The sequence below is a fragment of the Chrysemys picta genome, chromosome 2, assembly GCF_011386835.1.
Source record: "Chrysemys picta bellii isolate R12L10 chromosome 2, ASM1138683v2, whole genome shotgun sequence".
NCBI classification, from domain to species: Eukaryota; Metazoa; Chordata; order Testudines; family Emydidae; genus Chrysemys; species Chrysemys picta.
This window is the reverse complement of record NC_088792.1, coordinates 47,150,194-47,172,879: the sequence shown is the minus strand read 5'-3', so window position 1 is coordinate 47,172,879 and position 22,686 is coordinate 47,150,194. Positions and strand designations below refer to the sequence as shown.

Sequence of the window (22,686 nt, the reverse complement as noted above, 5' to 3'; positions counted from 1 at the left end):
AACCACACTACAATCAACTCATTTTGGGAGAGAAGGGAATTGAGGGGGGGGGGGGTGTATCTTGTAAATCCCTTAATCAAGCCACTCCAAGACTGCACTACTACCTCTTACTTACCTGGGTCACTCTACTGACAATGCAACATTCAAGCTGATCTGGCTCTGCATGTGCATTTTAGAGCACTTTATTAAAAAGCAGGTCATGATTGGAAGGCAATTTTAAAATGAGAAACCCCTAACCAAAACATACCTAATTTACTCCAAAAACAAATTTCAATCTAAACTGAATGTGCCTACGAATTCTAGAGCACTTTTAAAAATGGACATGAAAATTACATGCTTTCCTGCATCTGTACAAGATCTGGTTTACGGCAGTTCAAGGCACAACCCTCTAGAACCAGAAAGAAAAATTACTATATTTTGAAATATTTCACTTTGCAGATGCTTCTTGGTGGTATTTGCTAGTTGAGATTAGAGGAAATATGCTGTGGATCCTTCTTATATTTCCCCCCCATATCTTTGGGCAAAAAAATCATAAGAAACTGAAAATTTTAGAAGTTGATCATTTTTGGAAGGCTTTATCTCCCAACTTACTTGACCAAATGACCCCAAATTTGCACCACTAACTCTACCCCCAGCTTTAATGTGGCACAGCAATTTTCCAAGACAACCTGCATTGCGTATGTACTTTAGAGCTCTCTGAAATACTTCAAACAGAAAGCTCTGTTCAATCTTAACTATGGAATCACTACTGCTCTTCCGCAGTGTGCTTAACTTTAAGCATGTGCATAGTGCCACTGATCAGTGGATCTAAAAGTGTGCCTAGAGTTAAGTTCATGCTTAAGATATTTTTGCCTCTATCACAAAGTGTTGCTACATATGCAGATTTATAAAACCATAAAGTACACATAATTAAAAGTTTCACTTCACCTCTCTTTTGTCTAAAGCAGCATATTCAGCTTCAATGCTTTCAGCTTCAGGATCCCGTGAGAATACCATTTGAGATTCCAGGTTGAGGGCCAAGTCTTTATGGTGCTGCTTCTCAGCACAGTCACAGGGAGTATCTTTATTTTCATTTTCCGCAAACAAGTCTCCACCATGTTTTACCAGAAGCTAAAAGCAAAAATCAAAAATCAACACCTATCAATTACTGACTCTGAAAGATGTCTAACATTAATAAACAGGGATCAAATATGGACTAGTATGTAAAGTATACAAAAGGAAGCTTGCATAAATGCAAAGGGATTACAGAATACATTCTTTATTAAGAAATAAGTTAAAACACATGTTACAGAATGATTTCTAGTAATTTTGACTGGTACTTGGGCATCAAGTATGTCTTGGTTAGCCAGCTGCACTGCAGTTTAATTTTTAAATTAGCAAGTGATCACATCAGCAAATGGTAAATAAGCCCCACCCCACTTCTTGAAATTTTATAATGCAGCTTTTGTATAATGCCTGTCACAAATCAAATTAAGAGAAAACTGATTAGCTTTGACGTGGTGATAAAATGATGTTTTACCCTTCAAACCGGAAGAACAGTAGTATTTATCTTGAGAAATCTAAGGGGTGGAAAAGGAATCAAGATTACTTTCTCTAGCTCTGCCCTTACATGAGCTCTCCACCCCTTTACACTCCTCATTGGCTTCCCTCCAAAAACGTTACCAGAACCCAACATCTTCTCAATGGGAAACAAACCTTACAGTCACCAACTAGATTATCTCCCCTATTAGTCTCTTCTTCAGCATGGCGCCAATTTTGGTTATATATCAAAAAATCCACACCTCCATTTACCTTCCTCTGATGCTTTCATGCATGAGGTGGGTAGGGTAGGACCCAGCACTTAAGAGATATGTGACACAGTCGGAGTGCAGACAACGGGGTGGTAGGTTCCCAGTACTGGGAGGCAGGTTGCATTGGCATGGACTATCACACATGAGTTGCAATATAATTATTTTTCTAAGAGGCAACAGACTCTCCCTTGTCTTCACTACAGCAGCCCCAGAAACTCCCTTTAAAACCAGGAAATAGCTAGTCAGGCATTTGCATAACAAAAAGTGCTCAGATATTGTTGATATAAGACACTAAATAAAAGACAGCAGAACAGCTCCAGTGGTATAGCACATCTCAGTACAGGCCAATGAGCTAAGGATTAATATAGTATTATATGTGGTTTTAAACGTTAACATGTATGTGACACAGTAAAAAGTGATTTTTAAATGTTTAATGTTCCAGCTTTAAAATATACCAACCGGAAATCCCATTTAGTATCTCTCAAACAGTATCATAAGGTTGATTGTTTAAAATTGCAAGGGCAACAAGTAAAAATCTCCTTCTTAAAATCACCATAATTTATGTTTTGTTACTTTCTTTTCAGAGACTAACCTTGTACAGCACTTTGAGAGCTACTAATGAAAAGCACTATTTAAGAGCTAGGTATTATTATTATCGTTACTTGTGGACTGGCAAACATAAGAACACACTAAAATCTATAGAAGAGTATGTTTTAGAGGACTTTAGAGTGGCTCACAATAGATAAAGGGCAACTTATTTAAATAAAAGCACAATGTATTCTTCACATTATCAATTTTGTTGCATATCTTGTTTCCTTTTTTTATGCTAGCCTTTCTTGCTGTGCTGCAATAAGTTTAGTGAATAGAATTCCATTTCTAATATCTCTAATAAATATATGTCCTATCAAACTAAGCAGAATTACCAGATTAATCCATCATTTAAAAAAAAAATTCTTCCTCTAAGCAAGCAGTCTTTTAAACTGGCAAAGTCAAAAGGCCTGGGTTTGGTGACCCAAAATTAAAAAGATCATAGAGCAGTTTTAAAACTAAGGGCTAGGGGAAAGCCAACAGGTGCGGAGGAGCATGTGGTTTGGACAGAGACATCACTTAAGGTAGGATCTATTAATGGAGATTCTCTATGTCCTAGTAAGGAGGAGAGGATGGAAGGAGGAGAGGATGGAAGGTGATAAAATACATGTAGGATCTGATGAGAAACAGTCAAATGAAAAAAGAGTCCCATTCAATTACATCATGTCATGTCAGACAGCTAAAATGTGGCAATTTTTTAAAGTGCTTATGTACAAATGCTAGAAATCTAAATAATAAGATGGGTGAACTAGAGTGCCTCATATTAAATGAGGATATTGATATAAGAGGCATTACATAAACTTGGTGGAATGAGGATAATCAGTGTGACACAGTAATACCAGGGTACAAAACATATCAGAAGGACAGAACAGATAGTGTCACTCCTCCACCAGCACGACATGTGAAAGAAAGCACAGAATTAAATGAAGTAAAAATCTTAAATGAACCCAACTGTACCACAGAATTTTCATGGACAGTAACTGCATGCTTGAATAAGAAGAACATAGCAGTAGGGATATATTACCAACCACCTGACCAGTATGGCGATAGTGACTGTGAAGTGCTCAGGGAGATTAGAGAGGCTATAAAATTAAAAAACTCAGTAATAATGGGGGATTTCAACTATCCCCATATTGACTGGGTACATGTCATCTCTGGACAGGATGCAGAGATAAAGTTTCTTGACACCTTAAATGACTGCTTCTTGGAGCTGCTAGTCCTGGAACTCACAAGAGGAGAGTCAATTCCTGATTTAGTCCTAAGTGGAGCACAGGATCTGGTCCAAGAGGTGAATATAGCTGGGCCGCTTGGTAATAGTGACCATAATTAAATTTAACATCCCTATGGAGGGGAAAACACTACAGGAGCCAAATCTGGTAACATTTAATTTCAGAAAGGGGGACTACACAAAAATGAGGAAGTTAGTTCAACAGAAATTAAAAGATACAGTTCCAAAAATGAAATCCCTGCAAGCTGCATGGAAACTATTTAAAGACACCATAATAGAGGCTCAACTTAAATGTACACTCCAAATTAAAAAACAGCGTGAAAACCAAAGAAGTGCCACCGTGGCTAAACAACAAAGTCAAAGAAGCAGTGAGAGGCAAAAAAGCATCCTTTAAAAAGTGGAAATTAAATCCCAGTGAGGAAAATAGAAAGGAGCATAAACTCTGGGAAATGAAGTGTAAAAATATAATTAGGAAGCCCAAAAAAGAATTTGAAGAACAGCTGGCCAAAGAATCAAAAAGTAATAGTAAAAAAATGTTTAAATACATAAGAAGCAGGAAGCCTGCTAAACAACCAGTGGGGCCACTGGACGATCAAGATGCTAAATGAACACTCAAGGATGATAAGGCCACTGCGGAGAAACTAAATGAAGGCTTTGCATCCGTCTTCACAGCTGAGGATGTGAGGGAGATTCCCAAACTGGAGCCATTTTTAGGTGACAAATCTGAGGAACTGTCCCAGATTAAGATGTCATTAGAGGAGGTTTTGGAACAAATTGATAAATTAAACAGCAATAAATCACCTGGACCAGATGGTATACCCCAAGAGTTCTGAAGAAACTCAAAGGTGAAATTGCAGAACTACTAACTGTGGTTTGCAATCTATAATTTAAATCAGCTTCTGTACCAAATGACTGGAGGATAGCTAATGTGACGCCAATTTTTAAAAAAGGCTCCAAAGGTGATCCCGGCAATTACAGGCCAGAAAGCCTGTAAAGACTTCAGTACCAGGCAAACTTGTTGAAATTATAGTAAAGAACAGAATGACCAGACAAATAGATGAACATAATTTGTTGGGGAAGAGTCAACATGGTTTTTTTAATGGGAAATCATGCCTCACCAATCTACTAAAATTCTTTGAGGGGGTCAATAAGCATGTGGACAAGGGGGATCCAGTGGATATAGTGTACTTAGATTTTCAGAAAGCCTTTGACAAGGTCCATCACCAAAGGCTCTTAAGCAAAGTAAGCTGTCATGAGATAAGAGGGAAGGTCATCTTGTGGATCAGTAGCTGGTTAAAATAGGGAACAAAGGGAGGAATAAATGGTCAGTTTTCAGAATGGATAGAGGTAAATAGTGGTGTCTCCTAGGGGTCTGTACTGGGACCAGTACTATTCAACATATTCATAAATGATCTGGAAAAAGGTGTTAAACAGTGAAGTGGCCAAATTTGCAGATGATACAAAACTACTCAAGATAGTTAAGTCCAAAGCAGACTGCGAAGAGCTAGAAAGGGATCTCACAAAACTGGGTGACTGGGCAACAAAATGGCAGATGAAATTCAACGTTGATAAATGCAAAGTAAAGCACATTGGAAAACAATCTCAACTATACTCATAAAATGACGGGGTCTAAATTAGCTGTTACCACTCAAGAAAAATCTTGGAGTCGTTGTGGATAGTTCTCTGAAAACATCTACTCACTGTGCAGCAGCAGTCAAAAAAGCGAACACAATGTTGGAAATTATTAAGAAAGTGATAGATAATAAGACAGAAAATATCATATTGTCTCTATATAAATCCTTGGTACGGCCACATCTTGAATATTGCATGCAGATCTGGTTGCCCTATCTCAAAAAAGATATATTAGAATTGGAAAAGGTTCAGAAAAGGGCAATAAAATGACTAGGGGTATGGAACAGCTTCCGTATGAGGAGAGATTAATAAGATTGGGACTTTTCAGCTTGTAGAAGAGATGACTAAGGAGGGATATGATAGAGATCTATAAAATCATGACCGATGTGAAGAAAGTAAATAAGGAAATGTTATTTATTCCTCCTAACAGGAGAACTAGGGGTCACCAAATAAAATGAATAGGCAGTAGGTTTAAAGCAAACATAAGGAAATGTTTCTTCACACGATGCACAGTCAACCTGTGGAACTCTTTGCCAGAGGATGTTGTGAAGGCCAAGACTATAACAGGGTTCAAAAAAGAACTAGATAAATTCATGGAGGATAGGTCTATCAATGGCTATTAGCCAGGATGGTCATGGATGGTGTCCGAAGCCTGTTTGCCAGAAGCTGGGAATGAGCGATGGGATGGATCACTTGATGATTACCTGCACCTGGCATTGGCCACTGTCGGAAGACAGGATACTGGGCTAGATGGACCTTTGGTCTGACCCAGTATGGCCATTCTTATGTTCTGCATTTGTCTCTGCCATTTTCATGCTGTGTGACCTTGGTTAAATTACTTAGGGCTTGATCCTGCACCAGCCAAGCAATGGGAGTTTTTCCATTGGCTTGAATAGGAGCAGGATCAAGATCTTATAATCCTTCCATGCCTCAGTTACCTAATTTATAAAACAAGAACACTGGTTACCTCACCTTTACAAAGGGATTTGAAATCTATGGATGAAAATATGAAAATATTATTATTATAGTAATAATCATCGTTGTCATAGTGGGGAGAAGCCCGTCATGGACCAGGCTAGGCGCTATACAGACACAGAATACATCAAAGAGCTTACAGTCTAAATACTATGGAAGTGGTAAATATTATTTATTAATTTGCACAGTCAACATCACAAATATTGCTGAGAGGTTTATCTTTCAACCGCATTTCTGAAAAATATTTTTCAGTTACTTTTAGTGTGACCAGATTATATTGTCTGAAGCCTGGGAATTAAGGTGGAGTTTGTAAAACAGGGGGCACAGTAGGTTTCTAAGAAGAAAAATTTACCTGCAACTTTAAGGCAGCCCGTCCCTGTACACAACGTATGGAACAATATTAATATTTGACTTACAGAAACCAAACTATTGGTTGGTATTAAACTGCATTTGTGGCCTCCACAAGGTAGAGTTATTTGGAATGAAAAATGAAAATGCAAAATATAAAACAAGGTAAGTGTTCTGAATTTTCTAGCATCTCATTATCAATAATGTGGTATGATAAAGCTAAAAGAAGATATGCAAATATATTTCTTACTTGTTTTGAATCCAAAAACAAATATTACTACTGATTTATCAATATGGATTATTTCTTTGTTAAATAGAGACTCCAATACCTGCAATTTTACAGTTCAGGCTTGTATTTATCCTAAGCTTTTGCTAGTAAAAAGTGAAGTTTATATGATAATTCAGCGAGTCCGCTTTTTGTGGAAAACATTAAAATTATGTTTCTTAAAAGAACCAAACAGTTAATCTTCCAAACAAGAGCAAGTCCCTAGATTCAAACCAATAAAAAAATATTTTTCTAGTGGTCTTTATTTGTTTAGGGAAGCACTATAAAAAACACAAGCTTTATTTTGGGCAGATAAAACTTTAGAGACAGCAAAATTCTTTCTGAATCTAAAGAAGTCTTGCATGTTTTTGGCTTTGTTACAAGATTAACAAATTCCTGACACCTCTTTATGCTTAAAAATATTTATAAACCTAATGGGAGGGGAAGAATGAAGTTTCTTTGAAGCCATTATCTTTGAAAACTCTTGGCGAACAGGGGAGATCCTGGCCGATTGGAAAAAGGCAAATATAGTGCCCATATTTCTCAGTCCCTGGAAAAATCATGGAGCAGGTCCTCAAGGAATCCATTTTGAAGCACTTGGAGGAGAGGAAGGTGATCAGGAACAGGCAACATGGATTCACCAAGGGCAAATGATGCTTGACCAACCTGATTGCCTTCTATGATGAGATAACTGGTTCTGTGGATATAGGGAAAGTGGTGGATGTGCTTTATTTTTGCCAGAACGTTAAAAAAGTATGGATTGGATGAATGGACTATAAGGTGGCTAGAAAGCTGGCTAGATAGTCGGGCTCAACAGATAGTGATCAATGGCTCAATGTCTAGTTGGCACCTGGTATCAAGCGGAGTGCCCCAGGGGTCTGTCCTAGGGCCAGTTTTGTTCAACATCTTCATTAATGATCTGGATGATGGGATGGATTGTACCCTCAGCAAGTTTGCGCATGACACTAAGCTGGGAGGAGAGGTAGGTATGCTGGAGGGTAGGGATAGGGTCCAGGGTGACCTAGACAAATTGGAGGATTGGGCTAAAAGAAATCTGATGAGGTTCAACAAGGACAAAAGTGCCTGCACTTAAGATGGAAGAATCCCATGCACTGCTACAGGTTGGGGACCGACTGGCTAAGTGGCAGTTCTTCAGAAAAAGACCTGGGGATTACAGTGGACGAGAAGCTGGATATGAGTCAATATCGTGCCCTTGTTGCCAAGAAGGCTAATGGCATATTGGCTGCATTAGTAGGAACATTGCCAGCAGATCGAGGGAAGTGATTATTCACTCTATTCAGCACTGGTGAGGCCACTGTATCCAGTACTATATCCAGTTTTGGGCCCTCCACTACAGAAAGGATGTGGACAAATTGAAGAGAGTCCAACGGAGGGCAACGAAAATGATTAGGGGGCTGGGACATATGATTTATGAGGAGAAGCTGAGGGAATTGGGTTTATTTAGTCTGCAGAAGAGAAGAGTGAGGGGGGATTAGATAGTAGCCTTCAACTACCCGAAGGGGGGTTCCAAAGAGGATGGAGCTAGGCTGTTCTCAGCTGTGGCAGATGACAGAACAAGGAGCAATGGTCTCAAGTTGCAGTGGGGGAGGTCTAGGTTGGATATTAGGAAAAACTATTTCACTAGAAGGGTGGTGAAGCACTATAATGGGTTACCTAGGGAAGTGGTAGAATCTCCATCCTTAGAGATCCAAAGCCCTGGCTGGGATGATTTGGTTGGGGATTGGTCCTGCTTTGAGCAGGGGTTGAACTAGATGACGTCCCGAGGTCTCTTCCAACCCTAACAGTCTATGATTCTTGCTTTCTGCTGGTCTTTAGCTGCCAGGAAAAGACTGGAACTGTATCCATAGCAATGTGCAGTTCATCTTTTAAAATTTCTAGACATAGAAAGGCAATTACTTCAATGTTTATTTAAAAAAAAAAAAAACACCTGTCATGATTTATAATAGTAACAAATGACCTTTGAATCAAGCACTTCCAGACAATTAATGTCTGGGTGTTTATGGGTCTGAGTGAACACCAGCTGGTAATTAACCACCAGGAAATGCCTGTAAAGCATTTAAGCACAGGCTTAACTTTAATTACATGAATAATCTCATTGACTTCAATGAAGTCACTTTGATGAGACTGCTCATATACTTAAAATTAAGCATGTGTTCATGTGCTTTGCTGGATTGAGGCCAGAGTGCTCAACACCCTAAGGGCGGAGCCCCTGTTCAGAAAGAACTGACCTATGGTGACAATTGGATAACATAAAACTGGAATCACAATCCATTAAGTTACAACTGCTCAGGCTGCTACTTGAGTGCTATTCATTTTTGGGTGATATATAAACTTAAAATATATTATAGGTTTCTAGACCTTATTATAAAAAACATCCTCAGATCCCCTTTATTTCCAGCCCATACATAGGATTACAAATACTTGTGACACATTGATAACAATAAATTAAAGATAGAGCCTAGGAGAGATCTAAATAATACAATGAAGAGAGGAGAAGACCAGCCAGATAAATAAGTCTGAGAAAGGAAGAGAAAATAATAACTACTAGGGAAACAGAAAGAAGAAATAAGTATAAAACATGGTCTCACTAAATGGTCTTTTAAGAGGAAAGGAGGAGGTAAATAAGTAATACTAAAATGCCCAATAGGAAATACCAGATTCAATTTTTCTCATTAACACTGGCCTATATAAAGTATTTTTTGTCTCACACACACAAGAGGTGTGTTAGATATTTATAAAAGTAACTAATAATGATTTTCACAAAAGTTTAAAACTCACGTTAAACTGAAACTTCCACATTAAAGGTTAATTATGCTATTGTGACCAGCTGCAGCATCATTCTTATTACACCTCTACTCCTATATAACGCGGCCCAATATAACATGAATTTGGATATAACGCGGTAAAGCAGTGCTCCGGGGGGGAGGGAGGGGGAAGGGCTGCGCACTCCGGCGGATCAAAGCAAGTTCGATAGAACGCGGTTTCACCTGTAACGCAGTAAGATTTGTTGGCTCCCAAGGACAGCGTTATATCGGGGTAGAGGTGTATTTAGTTCTATAGCATCACAAATATTGGTAATGGTTTACAGGCAATTCTAAAAAACAGCTGGCTCCAGCATGGCTTCGTTCACAGGGAAAGCTATTTTACTGGAACCTTGTTAAATATCCCGTGGAGGGGGTAGGTGAAGGAGAGAGTCTAGCATCATGACAGCAAGCTCCCTGATGCGGCTGGCCAAGTGACGGCAAATAAGAATGCCACTTGCATAGAGAGGTGATCCATGACTAGGGCTCCCAGGCACTACAATAATACAATGATGATAAAAGCAACAACATAAGGTTCTAGCAGAAACAGTGACTGGATGCAATCCGATGAGTCATGTCACAGACTTTAAGAGCGAGCATGCAGATGTTTTAGTTTACACAGGTCTTTATACTGTGCCCATCTTTGAGGTATGTGAGCAGCTTCCAGAGCTACATTAAGCAACATGGCTACACATCTGTCATATGTTCTTTGTTGTCTCATCCTCTTCTCCAGGGGAGAAGTGCATGCAATGGAGTATCTTGTTTTGGTAAGGTCATGATTTTTATTTTAAATATGCGTATCTATGTTAGACATGGCAAGGTTAATGAAAGGCACCTTGCACTTGGAACGAAGGTGCTGAGGTTTGTGAGGATTCCTGGGGCAGTTCATACTAGTCTCAGGCTGGCCTGAGAAAGTTCTGCTCAAAGCCCAGCTTTAATCAAGCAACCAAATTTTCAAGAAATAAGATTTATAATCCTCCTTATTTTATAGATTACAATTAAAAGCTCCAGCTAGGCTATCAATACCCGCCATAGTAATATTCTTGCTATGGTTGACTTCTGTTTACATTTTATTATTGATGGATATTTTTCTTTACTTTTAATCCCATGCCTACTAGTTTGCTTTTGTTAAGGCATTTGTAAATGGAGGTTACTTACCTGTAACTGGAAGTTCTTTGAGATATGTGGTCCCTATCTGTATTCCATACGTGGGTACGCATGGGTGTCAGTCTGGAGATTCTTAACAAGCGGCATCGATTGGCCTTCACATGCACAGTTGCTTTTCTCATGCTCCAGACCAAAGGTATAAGAGCCAATGTGGGCTAACGCCTCTCCAGTTCCTCTTTTTACAGCAAATCGAATACGATCCAAGGCAGAGGGGACATAGAGCAGATAGTGGAATACAGACAGGGACCACACATCATGAAGAACTTCCCTTTCTTCTTTGAGCGCTGGTCCCTACGTGTATTCCACACGTCTGTTTCTGACAAGCAGTACTCAGACCAGAGGATGGCGCGAAGATGCCAGCGACAAAGATGTTTGAAGAACTGCAGTCCCCATCACTGCATCCACAGCGGAGGCCCAAACTAGCACATAATGTTTTGTGAACATGTGACTGGACCTCCAGGTAGCTACTCTGAATAAGTCTAATAGGAGTACCTCCTGTAGAGACGCTGTAGAAGTAGCTTATGCTCTTGTGGAGTTTGCTCTCACACCACCTGGGGGAGGGACATATGTTAATTGGTAACACATAATGATTCAATCAAAGTCCATTTAGAGATTGTCTGAGAAGATATTGCTTGTCTTTGCAACCTTTCTGCTATAGTGAGAAACAGTCTTAATCATTTTCTAATTCATTTGGTCCTTTGCAGGTAGAATGCTGGGGCATGTCTGCAATCCAAGGAATAAAGTCTTTTCTCTTCAACAGAAGCCTGGGGTTTCAGGAAGAAATAATAGCAACTAAAAATGCAACTTTCATTGAAGGGGAAGGGGGGGGCATGGAGCGTGTTGCCAAAGATTCAAATGGTGGTCTAGTGAGTATTGTCAGGATGAGACTGAGGTTCCATTGAGGTGTAGGCCTGACCACTGGTGGAAAGATTCTGACTAAGCCCTTCATTAATCTACCTGTTGTTGAGCAAGTAAAAATTGAACACCCATTTACTGGAGGAAGGCAGGAAATTGTGGCGAGATGGACCCACAGTGAACTGATGAAAAGACCCGAGTTCTTCAATGACAGAAGATAATCTAATGTGACTGAAGATCTGCAGAGCCTGAGGAACACTGATTGTGCTGTGCCCAGGTAGAAAAATGTCTCCATTTAGCTAGGCAGCAGTTCCTAGTTGAATCTTTCCTACTTTGAGTAAGAATGGTTTGGACGGCTTCCGAACATGAACATTCTAGATCTGATGCCATTTCAAACACCACACTGTGAAGTGGATCTGAATAGGGGTGTCTGATTTTGCAGTCTTCCTAAGTTAGAAGATCCGGGAAGAGGCGGTTACTTACCTGTAACTGGAGGTTCTTCGAGATGTGTGGCCCCTATCTGTATTTCACATATGGGTGTGCATGAGTGCCATGCACCTGAGTCCAGAAGTATTTCCTAGTAGTGTCTGTAGACCTGCAAGTGTGTAGTGTGTCTCCTTGTGCTCCCAGCCAAGGGTATAAGAGGTAGCATAGGTCGACACCACTCCACTTTCTCCTCTTAACATTGCATCCTCTAGTCTGAAGCAGAAGGGAAAAAGGGCAGGTAGTGGAATACAGATAGGAACTACACATCTCAAGAATCTCCAGTTAGAGGTAAGTAACCTCCTCCTCCTCTTCTTCGAGTGATGGTCCCTCCCTATGTGTATTCCACACGTGGGTGACTTGCAAGCAGTGATCAGTGCAGAAGTGGGTATGAGGATGCCAATGTAACTGCCATCTACAATAAGGCATCACCCACGGCTGCATACGTTATGGAGTAGTGTGCTGTAAATGTGCGGACAGAGCATCATGTCGCGACTCGGCAGATGTCCTGCCATGGCACATCCGCCAGAGAGGCTGAGGAGGCAGCCTTCACCCATGTAGAATGCGTTGTGACTCCGCCAGGAGGAGGTAGGTTGGAGTATTTGTAGCATTTAAGGATGCACCCTGACACCCATTTAGCAATTTGTTGGGACGAGACGGCTTGTCACTTTGACCGTTCAACGAAGGCAACAAAAAGTTTAGGTGACTTCCAAAAGAGACAAGTCCTATGGAGGTAGAACGCTTGGGCACAGATGCCAAGGAAGTACAGAGTTCTGTCGGCGGGAGAGGTGTGAGGCTTTGGGTAGAACACAGGCAAGTGGATGGATTGACTGAGGTGGAATTTGGACACCTTCTCCTTGTTAAATATAATGTGGCGCGGGCGGGGGAGGGGGCGGATCTGGCATCATGGCAGCAAGCTTACTGACATGTCTGGCCGAGGTAATGGCAAATAAGAATGCCATTTGCATAGAGAACATGTTGCCATTGGTTCAAAGGGTGGTCTCATGAGGGCAGAAAGAATGAGGTTACGGTCCCATGGGGGCATGGGCTTCACCAATCAATGGAAAGGTGTTGATCAAGCCCTTCTTTAAGTGCACAGTGATAGGGTGTGTAAAGACGGATATGCCATCCATTGTGGGAGAAAGGTGCTAAGTGCTGCCAGATGCACTCAAATAGAGTTGAGAGCCAGTACTTACATTTTAAGGGCAAGGAAATAGTCCAGGATGGTCACTGTGTCCCTGGAGCGGTGGTGGTGATGGAAGCATCTAGGAACCATCTCCATTTAGTGCAGCAGCACGTTCTTGTGGATTCCCTCCTACTTTGGGTGAGGATTTGCCGAACCGGGGCGGAGCATGCACAGTCTACACTTGATGCCCATCCAAATACCAGACTGTGATATAAAGAGGGTCTGGATTGGGATGATGGAGTCATCCCTGACCTTGTGTGAGGAGATCTGGGAGCATGCAGAGACAGACTGGTGGTGGGTGAACCAGAACTTCCAGGGACAGTAGGGTGCTGTGAGGATGACAGTGGTCTTGTCCCGGTGAATCTTGCGGAGAACCTGCGGCAGGAGGGGAATGGAGTGAAAGCCATAATAGGTCGCCCGTCCAGGAGAGGCGAGTGTTGCCTTGAGAGCCCTTGCCTAGAACTCTGCTGGAGCAATAGAGGGGGACTTTCTGAAGCCCTTGAGAGACAAACGTTCCACCGGGAGGTGCCACACCATGCGAAGAGGTTGTGGAGCATGGTATCGTGTAGCTCCCACTTGTGGTTGAGGTATACAGCTTTGCTGAGCATGTCGTCTAGGGAATTTTGGGGCCTGGTGCGTGGCCTCAAGCATGACCTGGTTCCTGATGCACCAGTTCCAGAGCCGAATAGATTCGGAGCAAAGGGAGGGACCCAGCTCCACCCTGTTTGTTGATTTATGCCACAGCAGTAATATTGTCAGAGAAGCTGAATCTGAAGGGACCATATGAGCGGGAGGAAGGCCTTGCATGTGAGACGGACTGCCCTGAGTTCTAATATGTTTATGTGCAGACTGGTGTGCGCTGTATGATGGCCTAAGTGGGCTCCCCACTCCACGAGGAAAGTATCTGTCTTGATAGTGGCCTGTGGTGTGGAGGAGTTGAAGGAGGTACCAATCATGATCTGGAATGGATCTGACCACCAGATGAGGGAGGTCAACACAGGCATGGGATATGGTCTCTGCTGGGCTCGTAGGTGGAGAGAAGCCAAACTTGTAGACAGCGCATGTGGAGCCATCCATGCGGTGTCATTTGAGTGCAGGCCACCATATGACTTAAAAGGGAGAGGCATTATTGGACTGTGCTGTGGGGTTTGAGGTGAAGGCACGAGACGAGGGTGTTCATCAATGTGAAGCGGTCTGCTGGGACGAAGGCTCATGCTGCGATTGAGTCCAGCCTTGCCCCTATGAAGTATATTGTCCGTGTGGGTGTCAAAAAAGACTGTCTTTGTTGACACAAATACCCAGGAATGCCAGGAGGCCAAGAACACAGTGGATTGCGGAGAGCACTTCCTGTTGAAATTGTGACACGAGGAGCCAGTCGTTAAGGTAGGGTGTAGTGGGGTTGCTGACCCACTCCAGAGAAAAAGGGCTGGAACAGGCTAGAGGCGCTGCGCAGACCAGCAGCCTATCAGCAAAGGCCTGTGGAGAGCCAATCGGGGCCAAGAAAGAGGCAGCCAATCAGGGCCAGGCTGGGCCATATATAAAGGCTGCCTAGCTAAGGAGAAGGCAGTCTCTCCCTGACTAGCAAGGGAGGAGGACGGGCTCTGGAGATAAGGAGGTAGCACCTTGGACAGAGCAGTGCTGGGCAGGCTCGGGGGAGCAGGGGAGAGCTCCTGCCCAGATGCCTGCCAGGCTGCGACCCCTGCTACAAAGGGTCGAGAAGGTGCACGGGGCCAAAGGGGAAGTGGCCCAGGGAAAATAGGCAGACAAGAGGGGAGCAAAGGAGGGCAGAGAGAGGCTGCTGCTAGAGGGTCCCTGGGTCAGGACCCAGAGTAGCAGGTGGGCCTGGGTGCCCCCTTTCCCCCCTGGCACTGCACCTGGCCACAGAGAAGTGGAGCCGAGATAGACTGCAACTGGTTCCTGAGAGAAGAGGCTAGACTTTGGGGTTGTGGTTGGCCACCGAGGCAGGTGCAAGCTGAAGGACTGCTGTTAACACACACACACACACACACACACACACACACACTCCGGAAGGGAGTGAGACTGGAGTAGTGGGTACTGCCGGAGAGCAGTGTCCTGAAGCGGACACCGCCGAGCAGGGAGCAATGTGGTTCCCAAAGCAGCGGAGCAGGCGACGGGCGAGACACCATGCATCGAGGGCGCTCCACAGCTGACAAGCGCTAATTCTTGGAGCAACCAGTGGTGGTGAGGCGTCGCCCTGCCACGTAGGGAAATACTGCGTGGCCTAGACATCACATCTGGGCCACTGCCACTGTTAAGATCTTTGTGAACACTCTTGGTGCTTTTGCTATGCTGAATGGAAGGACCCAAAATTGGTAGTTGTGGTGTTCCACCCGGAAATGGAGAAACTTCCTGTATGATGAGTAGATGTCCATGTGGAAGTAAGCATCTTTCATGTCAAGAGCCGTGAACCATGCTCCCTCGAGGAGGGATAGGATGATCGATGCCAGCGTCACCATCTGGAATTTGGATTCCTGATAAACATATTTAGTAAATGAAGATTGTGAATGGGGTGGCATCCTCTGCCCTTCTTTGGGATGAGGAAGTACAGTGAGTAAAAGCCTCTCCCACGGTATTGGGGCAGGATGAATGAGGAGTAGAATGCCTGCTTCTTGTTGGAGGAGGATTTGGTGGGATGGCGATGAGGTGGGAAGGAGAGGAACTATCAAGCATCTGTGGTGGATGATATCCAGTACCCAATTGTCCATTGTGGTCTTGCCCCAACAATGGGCAAATAGGGTGAGATGGCACCTGAAGATGACCTGGGGTGTGACATTGAAGGACGTTCACAGGTCTTTATTTGCATAGCAAATTGGCGTTTGGCCTGCAGCTGGGAGAGGGTCAAGGAGGTGGTCATGGTGGAGGTAGGGAATAGAGACCTCTGAGACTGCTGCCGTCAAAGTGGAAGCTCTTGTAGGTGCTGATAATAGGTTGGGTAAGATGTGTGTGGCCGCAGGCAAAAGGGTTGTTTCTGGTGTCTGTATCTAGGGTCAGAGCGTAACTGTCAAGGGAATGTAGCATGGATCTCGAATCTTTGATAGAGCGCAGGGACTTGTCCATCTTTTCATTGAAGAGGTTGGACTCATCACTGGAGAGGACCTCGATCGTATTTTGCACCTCCCTGGGGAAGCCAGAGGATTGGAGCCACGAGTCCTTGTGTATGATTATACCAGTGGCTACTGATTGAGAGGCAGTGTCGGCTGCATCCACTGCTGCCTGGAAGGCAACCTTGGTTGCCAGTCCCCCTTCATCCACCAGCGTCTAGAACTGCTCCTAGTATTCTAGTGGAAGCTTATCCTGGAACTCTGCTGGCCTGTTGTAGTTGTTAAAATCATACTTGGCTAGCAGAACCTGATAGTTGGAAATATGGAACTGCAGCCCTGCAGATTAAAAGAGCTTCCTGCCCAGCATGTCCAGCCTCTTGGCCGCCTTATCAGGGGGGTGGAGTTTTGTGGTTGCTGTCTTGCCCATTCAGGAGTCATGTGAACAACCAGGAAATTGGGGGAAGAGTGGATGAGTAGGAATTCGGCCCCCCTCACTCCTCACAAAGTACCATCCCTCCACTCGCTTGGGTGTGGGTGCACATAAGGCAGGTGTGTGCCACACTGCAGGGGCCAGTTCCATGACGAGCACCACCCTGGAGAGGCCTGGGGGTTGGAGGATGTCCAGCAGCTGATGTTGTTGGTCCTGGACTTCCCCCAAAGGAATCTGCAGGTCCGCAGCCACCCTTTATAGCAGGTTCTGGTATTGCCAGTGATCATCCTGCTGAGAGAGTGGGAGAGGGATGATCGCCTCGTCCAGCAACAAGGATGCTCTAGTAGGGACAGGTGGAACAGACAGTACCAGCTCGATATCCTCCCCTTTCTCGTACACCAACAAGGCAGGCAGGTGTACAGGGGATGCCTGGCATGAAGCCTGGGATGGTTCTTGATGTCTCTGGTCCTCAAAGGCCAGAAGGAGGGGTCTATCGGTTGCGGCAGGCCCCATGGGAAAGTGGCACCAGGCCTCAGTCTGGAAGTTAGGGAGGTCTGGTTCACACATCCAGGCTCTGGTCTGGCATCAGGGAAGATGGCAGTTCCACATCCGAGAAGTCCTCAGAGTCGGAAGATGGTGTTATCAATGGCATAACCGCTGGTACCAGAAGGCTGCAGTGCAGCGTGAAAGGAGCAGTTTCTCTGGTAGGAGGAGAGGGGTTCAACCTCTGCCATGGGGATGTCCCATCTGAGTGGAGGGCCCCAGAGGAGCAGAGACTGTGGGTAGGGGAGGATCAACTCCTCTGCCATGTGGCCGGGGTCCATGGAGCACCCATCGAGATGGCTGAGGTACCTGGTGGAGAGTGTGGGGTCAACTGGTCCGCAGGACACTGTCGGAGCAGGTGGTGTCATGTGCATCAGTGAGCATTCTGGAGGTTTCGGTACTGGGTTTGCCATCGGATCCCATCTGCTTTTCCCTCCAGCCAGGGGGGTCTTCAGTGCCAGCCTGGCAGGAGCCATGCACGATGTCTCACCCAACCTGGCACGGCGCGATTCGGGGAGGGAATCCTGCACTTATGAGCAGTCCTCTGCGGGGACCTGCTCTTGTGACTGAGAATGTTTTTTGCTTTCATGCCAGGACTTGTCCTTGTCCTTCAGTATCAACGGTTCTGCAACGTAAGTGGTGCTTAGAGAGGTGCTCGCGGTAAGTTGTGGCTACTGCACAGGGAGTCCTCCTGGGCCAGGATCCAAGTGTGCTTGGGGTCACATAGCCTCTTCCATGAGATGCTTACGGAGACAGAGTTCACAGGCTTCCTTGGTCCTGGGCAGGAACTTTCAGATAACAGCAGCGCACATCTCAGCACAGTGAGCTAAGCGCTGTGGAATGTCGTTGCTGCTGCAACATTGTCAAGGCTGCTAAGCTGTTACAGTTGTTCAGTGCTTCCGTTCTTGGATCTCTGGCATTATCAGCATGAGCAGAGAGCAGTCTTAATTCAGCAAACCTCAATGTTACTCCAGAAAGACCGCAGGCTCGGTTCAGTGGCGAAGGCACTCAGCCGAGTTTATTGTTGACGAAACATACTAGTGTCCTGGGTCCGTGGTTACAGGTACACTAACAAATGTATGCCTGCGACAATGGTACCAGGTCATCCAGCACACCAGGATGCTGCCCCCTAAGCTGGATATAGGTGCCCCTCCTATGACTTCTCTTTTTATACACTGATACAAATAAGTTACGTATTACGCTCCTGACGTGGTTAGTTACCAAGCCTACACCTTGTACCTGCTAGTTCAAACAAAACATCCTTATCCATTAGCCTGTTGTCCCATCCTTATCTTACAAGAGGTTGGTGTGTTCCTGTACCATGTGTTTATGTATTTACTTGAGAATCTGGATGTTCTTGTACCATTCTCTCTGGTCAGGAATGTGCAGGCCTACTCTGTGAACCAAAGGCTGTGAACCAGTTAGTTATGCCTAGGGGCACGTCTTCACTACCCGCCGGATCGCGATCTATCTATCGGGGATCGATTTATCACGTCTAGTATAGACGCGATAAAATCGATCCCCAGTGGCTCGGCCGTCGACTCCGGAAATCCACCGCGGCAAGAGGCAGAAGCCACCGTCCTCACAGCCAGGTAAGTCTACCAAAATACGCAACTTCAGCTATGCTAGTCACGTAGCTGAAGTTGCGTATCTTAGGTTGACCCCCACCCCCCCGCCGTAGTGTAGACCTAGCCTAGGGCTCCAGCAAGGCCTACATACACCCCACCTAGACAGTAGAGGTACTACTGGTGCTCATTGGTCACGGAGAAGGAGTGCAGCAGGAGACACTGTTTTTGAAGCCCAGGATCCTGGGTATATTCCCTGGTTGGGATGGAATCACACTTCTAGTATACTAGAACTACTAAAAACTACGTACACATATATAAATGGAGAAATAACTCTCTTAGCGAGCTAAGAGCGAAAGGAACAAGAGGTTTTGGACTCAGTGCCCCTTACTCTCAAGTGAAGCACTGGAAAATGGGTCCTTGGGCTTTACAGCTTTAGGCTCTGCTCTCAAGCTCATGTCCAGAGGGCTGCTGCTTGTCAGTTGGGGCCGACATATAGTGGATTTCCCTGGCTCAGATCAGAGTGAGGGCTCATAGCCTTCTGGGTGTTTCCTCAACCAAAGCTGATGAGGGGGGAAACGAGCAAAAGATGCCGCACTTCGAGGAAATATGCATCTTACCCAAACAGTAGAAGTTGGTGGTAGTCTCTCACACGGAAAGAACAAGGGCAAGAGACCCAATTCTTGAACTCTGGGCATAGATCCAGACTATGAGCAGGACTTCCCAGCAAAGGGAAAAACAAGATATATAAACTATACTATAAAAAAAATATAACTATGCTAGCCTAAAAACTATTTGTGATATCTATTTACAGGCTATAAAAAAAGAAGCTGGAGAAATCTGTAGACAAAGGATTCCGACTGAGGCCATGCAGTGGTAAGAAGGAGAGGCATCAGCCTGCAGTCTCTTATACCTTTGGTCTGGAGTACGAGGATATTGACTGTATATATACTGCCCAATGGACACAGCTTATTAAGAATCTCTGGGACTCGGATGCATGCATTCCTACATATAGAGTACACATAGGTACCAGCACTCAAAGAACTAGTGGTATAGACCAACTTTTCTGTGTATTATTAGATGCTCCCAAGGAAGGGAAACAGACCAGGATTGAGAAACCAACCTAGTCACTCGGTCAAATGTGAGAGGAATGTGGGCCCCATACCCAAAGGAAAGAAACAAGGAACTTGGCATTAGCCAGTGTGGGCACAAGGAAAGATCAAAGACCTTTCGAGGGCTAGGCACAGTTACCTCCTCCTCCTATATATTACATTTTGTTGTACTGTACAATAATGCTCAAAAATCAGATGGTTGTGAAAACGAGAGCCATGCTGGGGAAGGCAGGCTGGTAGAATTGTGAATGACTAAAAACCACTGTGGTCAGAGCCCATCAGGCTGTCAGACCAAGGGAGTTGAAAGGAGAGAACAATTGAAGAGCTCACAATCTCTTTCTTTCCATCATATCAAAGATTTACTGCATGTACCAAACTAAGAAAAGACTGAAAGCTGAAACAAGGTTAACAGGCAGTATCAGCATGGAACTGGAATACAATCAATCAGAGACCTAAGCACTATTAAATCACCTGAAGGCACTCAATTAAGTGGAATTACCAGTCCAATTACACAGCAGCCATTGCCATTTAGTATCAGGTTTAAATTGATTCCTTTGCAGACCTCCCACTTAAGCAGAATTTCCAGTAAAGGCTTGGTCTACACTACATACATACTTTGGTATAACTATGTCACTCAGAGGTGTGAAAAATCCACATCTCTGAGCCATGGTTATATTGACCTTAACCCCAGATAGACAGTGCTATAACACAAGAAAGTATTTTTTCATGCAACACACTGTCAACCTCTAGAACTCCTTGCCAGAGGGTGCTATGAAGGCCAGTACTATAATGGGGTTCAAAAGGGAGCTAAATAGATTCATGGAAGATAGGTCCATCAATGGCTATTAGCCAGGATGGGCAGGAATGGTGTCCCTAGCCTCTGTTTGCCAGAAGCTGGGATTGGGTGACAGAGCATGGATCACTTGATAATAACCTGTCGGTTCATTCCCTTTGGAGCACCTGCCATTGGCCACTGTCAGAGGACAGGATACTGGGCTTGATGGACCTTTGCTCTAACCCAGTATTGCCGTTCTTATGTAACATAGCTACCGCGTCTTGTAGAGGTGGAGTTATTAAGCCAATGGGAGAGCTCTCTCCTGTTGGCATAGAGCATCTTCGCCAGATGTGCTACAGCTGTAGTGTAGACCTGTCTTAAGAGTGCCAAGAATAAGTGGCAGATACTGTATAGAATTTTCATTAGAATTTGTTCTCTTTGGTAAACTGTAGTTATGCTAACACAGAGAGTAGAGTTCATTCTTCCATCAGCAGGTGGACACTATGGACTACACATATATAAGGTATTCTTGAGGCAGGGGGTGAGTAGTTAAAACTCCTCCAGTCACAGCTGTTTTCCCATATTGAGCAGGGTAAACAAGCTTCTAAAATTTGGCTCAGGTAGCTATTTATTCAATTTTTCTCTTACATATTTCTCTAACATTAAATTCCTTTAATTATTATTATTATTAACAACTAGTCTGGTTCTTCCTCATACTATATGGTTTATCTTATAAAGTTAACTTTATAAGTATATGTAGTTTGATTTTCCTTTGATCTCTTCTCAGTTTGTGTGGCTACCTGATAGTTTATTGTTCTGTTTCTTTCAGATTTACAAATGTAGCATTCTAAATGGACTTTTCCCCATCTTTGTAATTCTTAAGTTTATTAAAAATGTTTTTTGTGTAATAGCCTTGTTGAATACATATATAAATACCACAATATAACCACAAATCTGTATATTTATATCTGTTTTTTACCTCTACACAGGTTTTCATCCCTGAGGCAGCAGCATAATGCAAAGGTGTATTTTTTTTATTATCAACAGCATCAATAGCTGCTCTTTCATATTCTCCTTGGTCAAGCTTTGCTCCTTTCCATTTTAGGATCATTTGCAGACACTCTGCTCTTCTGATGTCATCTTCAGAGGGTCGTGCCAAGCGAGGATGGAGAGCTCCCTCAGCGATCATAATTTGAGGTCCCATACACAGCAAGTGCATAGATGTCTCATTGTGCACATTTCGTTTATTTGGGTTTCCATCTCTAACAAAAAGAAAAGTCCTACATGGAAACATGAAGAAAAATAGTCAGATATAATGTAATTTATTATTTTGATACAGTAAGTTAAAGCAGAGAAGTTCCATTATGGCTGCTACTCTCTTCTAGCCAAGATTTTGAATTTATCCAATTCAGTGATAAATTAAAAATATTTCACAGGTGTGAACAGCTGGTTATGACCTTAGTCTCTTGAGTTGTGCTGCTAAAATATGGAAGTAAAACTAAAAATATTATTAATCTTTCTCATTTGTGTGGTGCTCCTGGGTTGCTTTAAATTGCCCCCTTCATTCTCTTCCAAAGGCCCCAAATTGCTTTGACCTTCCTTTCCATGGAAGAAGGCTGGATGTAACTCACTCCAGAGTTCATGGATCCTGCTCTGAATGCTGACTCTCATTCAAGAGAGACTTGAGGTGTGTTTCTTCCCTCCAGGCACAATTACTCCCAACCCCTGTCCATTACTCTTGGAAGTGAGTAACTGTCAAAATCAGCCATAAACTCTAGTCTCAGAGTAGCAGTAAACTACAGCACCACCAAAACACCCCTGAATAGTGTATTTTACTCACAATGCAAGAAAAAAAAAATC

At 43.7% G+C, this 22,686-nt stretch overlaps 1 protein-coding gene across 10 annotated transcripts in view; it reads right to left on the bottom strand.

Moving 5' to 3' along the window:
- ANKIB1 (ankyrin repeat and IBR domain containing 1) overlaps positions 1-22,686 on the bottom strand; it is a 176,113-nt gene that overhangs the window by 71,793 nt on the left and 81,634 nt on the right. For 9 of the 10 annotated variants that reach the window (XM_065583062.1, XM_065583066.1, XM_065583065.1 and 6 more), the window contains 2 exons: positions 21,806-22,106; positions 928-1,110 (listed from right to left, as the gene is read on the bottom strand). In XM_065583062.1, coding sequence (XP_065439134.1) covers positions 928-1,110; positions 21,806-22,106 — 484 coding nt within the window. Of the gene's footprint in view, positions 1-927; positions 1,111-10,806; positions 10,828-21,805; positions 22,107-22,686 lie in introns of those variants that run through there. The other variant, XM_065583072.1, reaches the window with a different exon arrangement.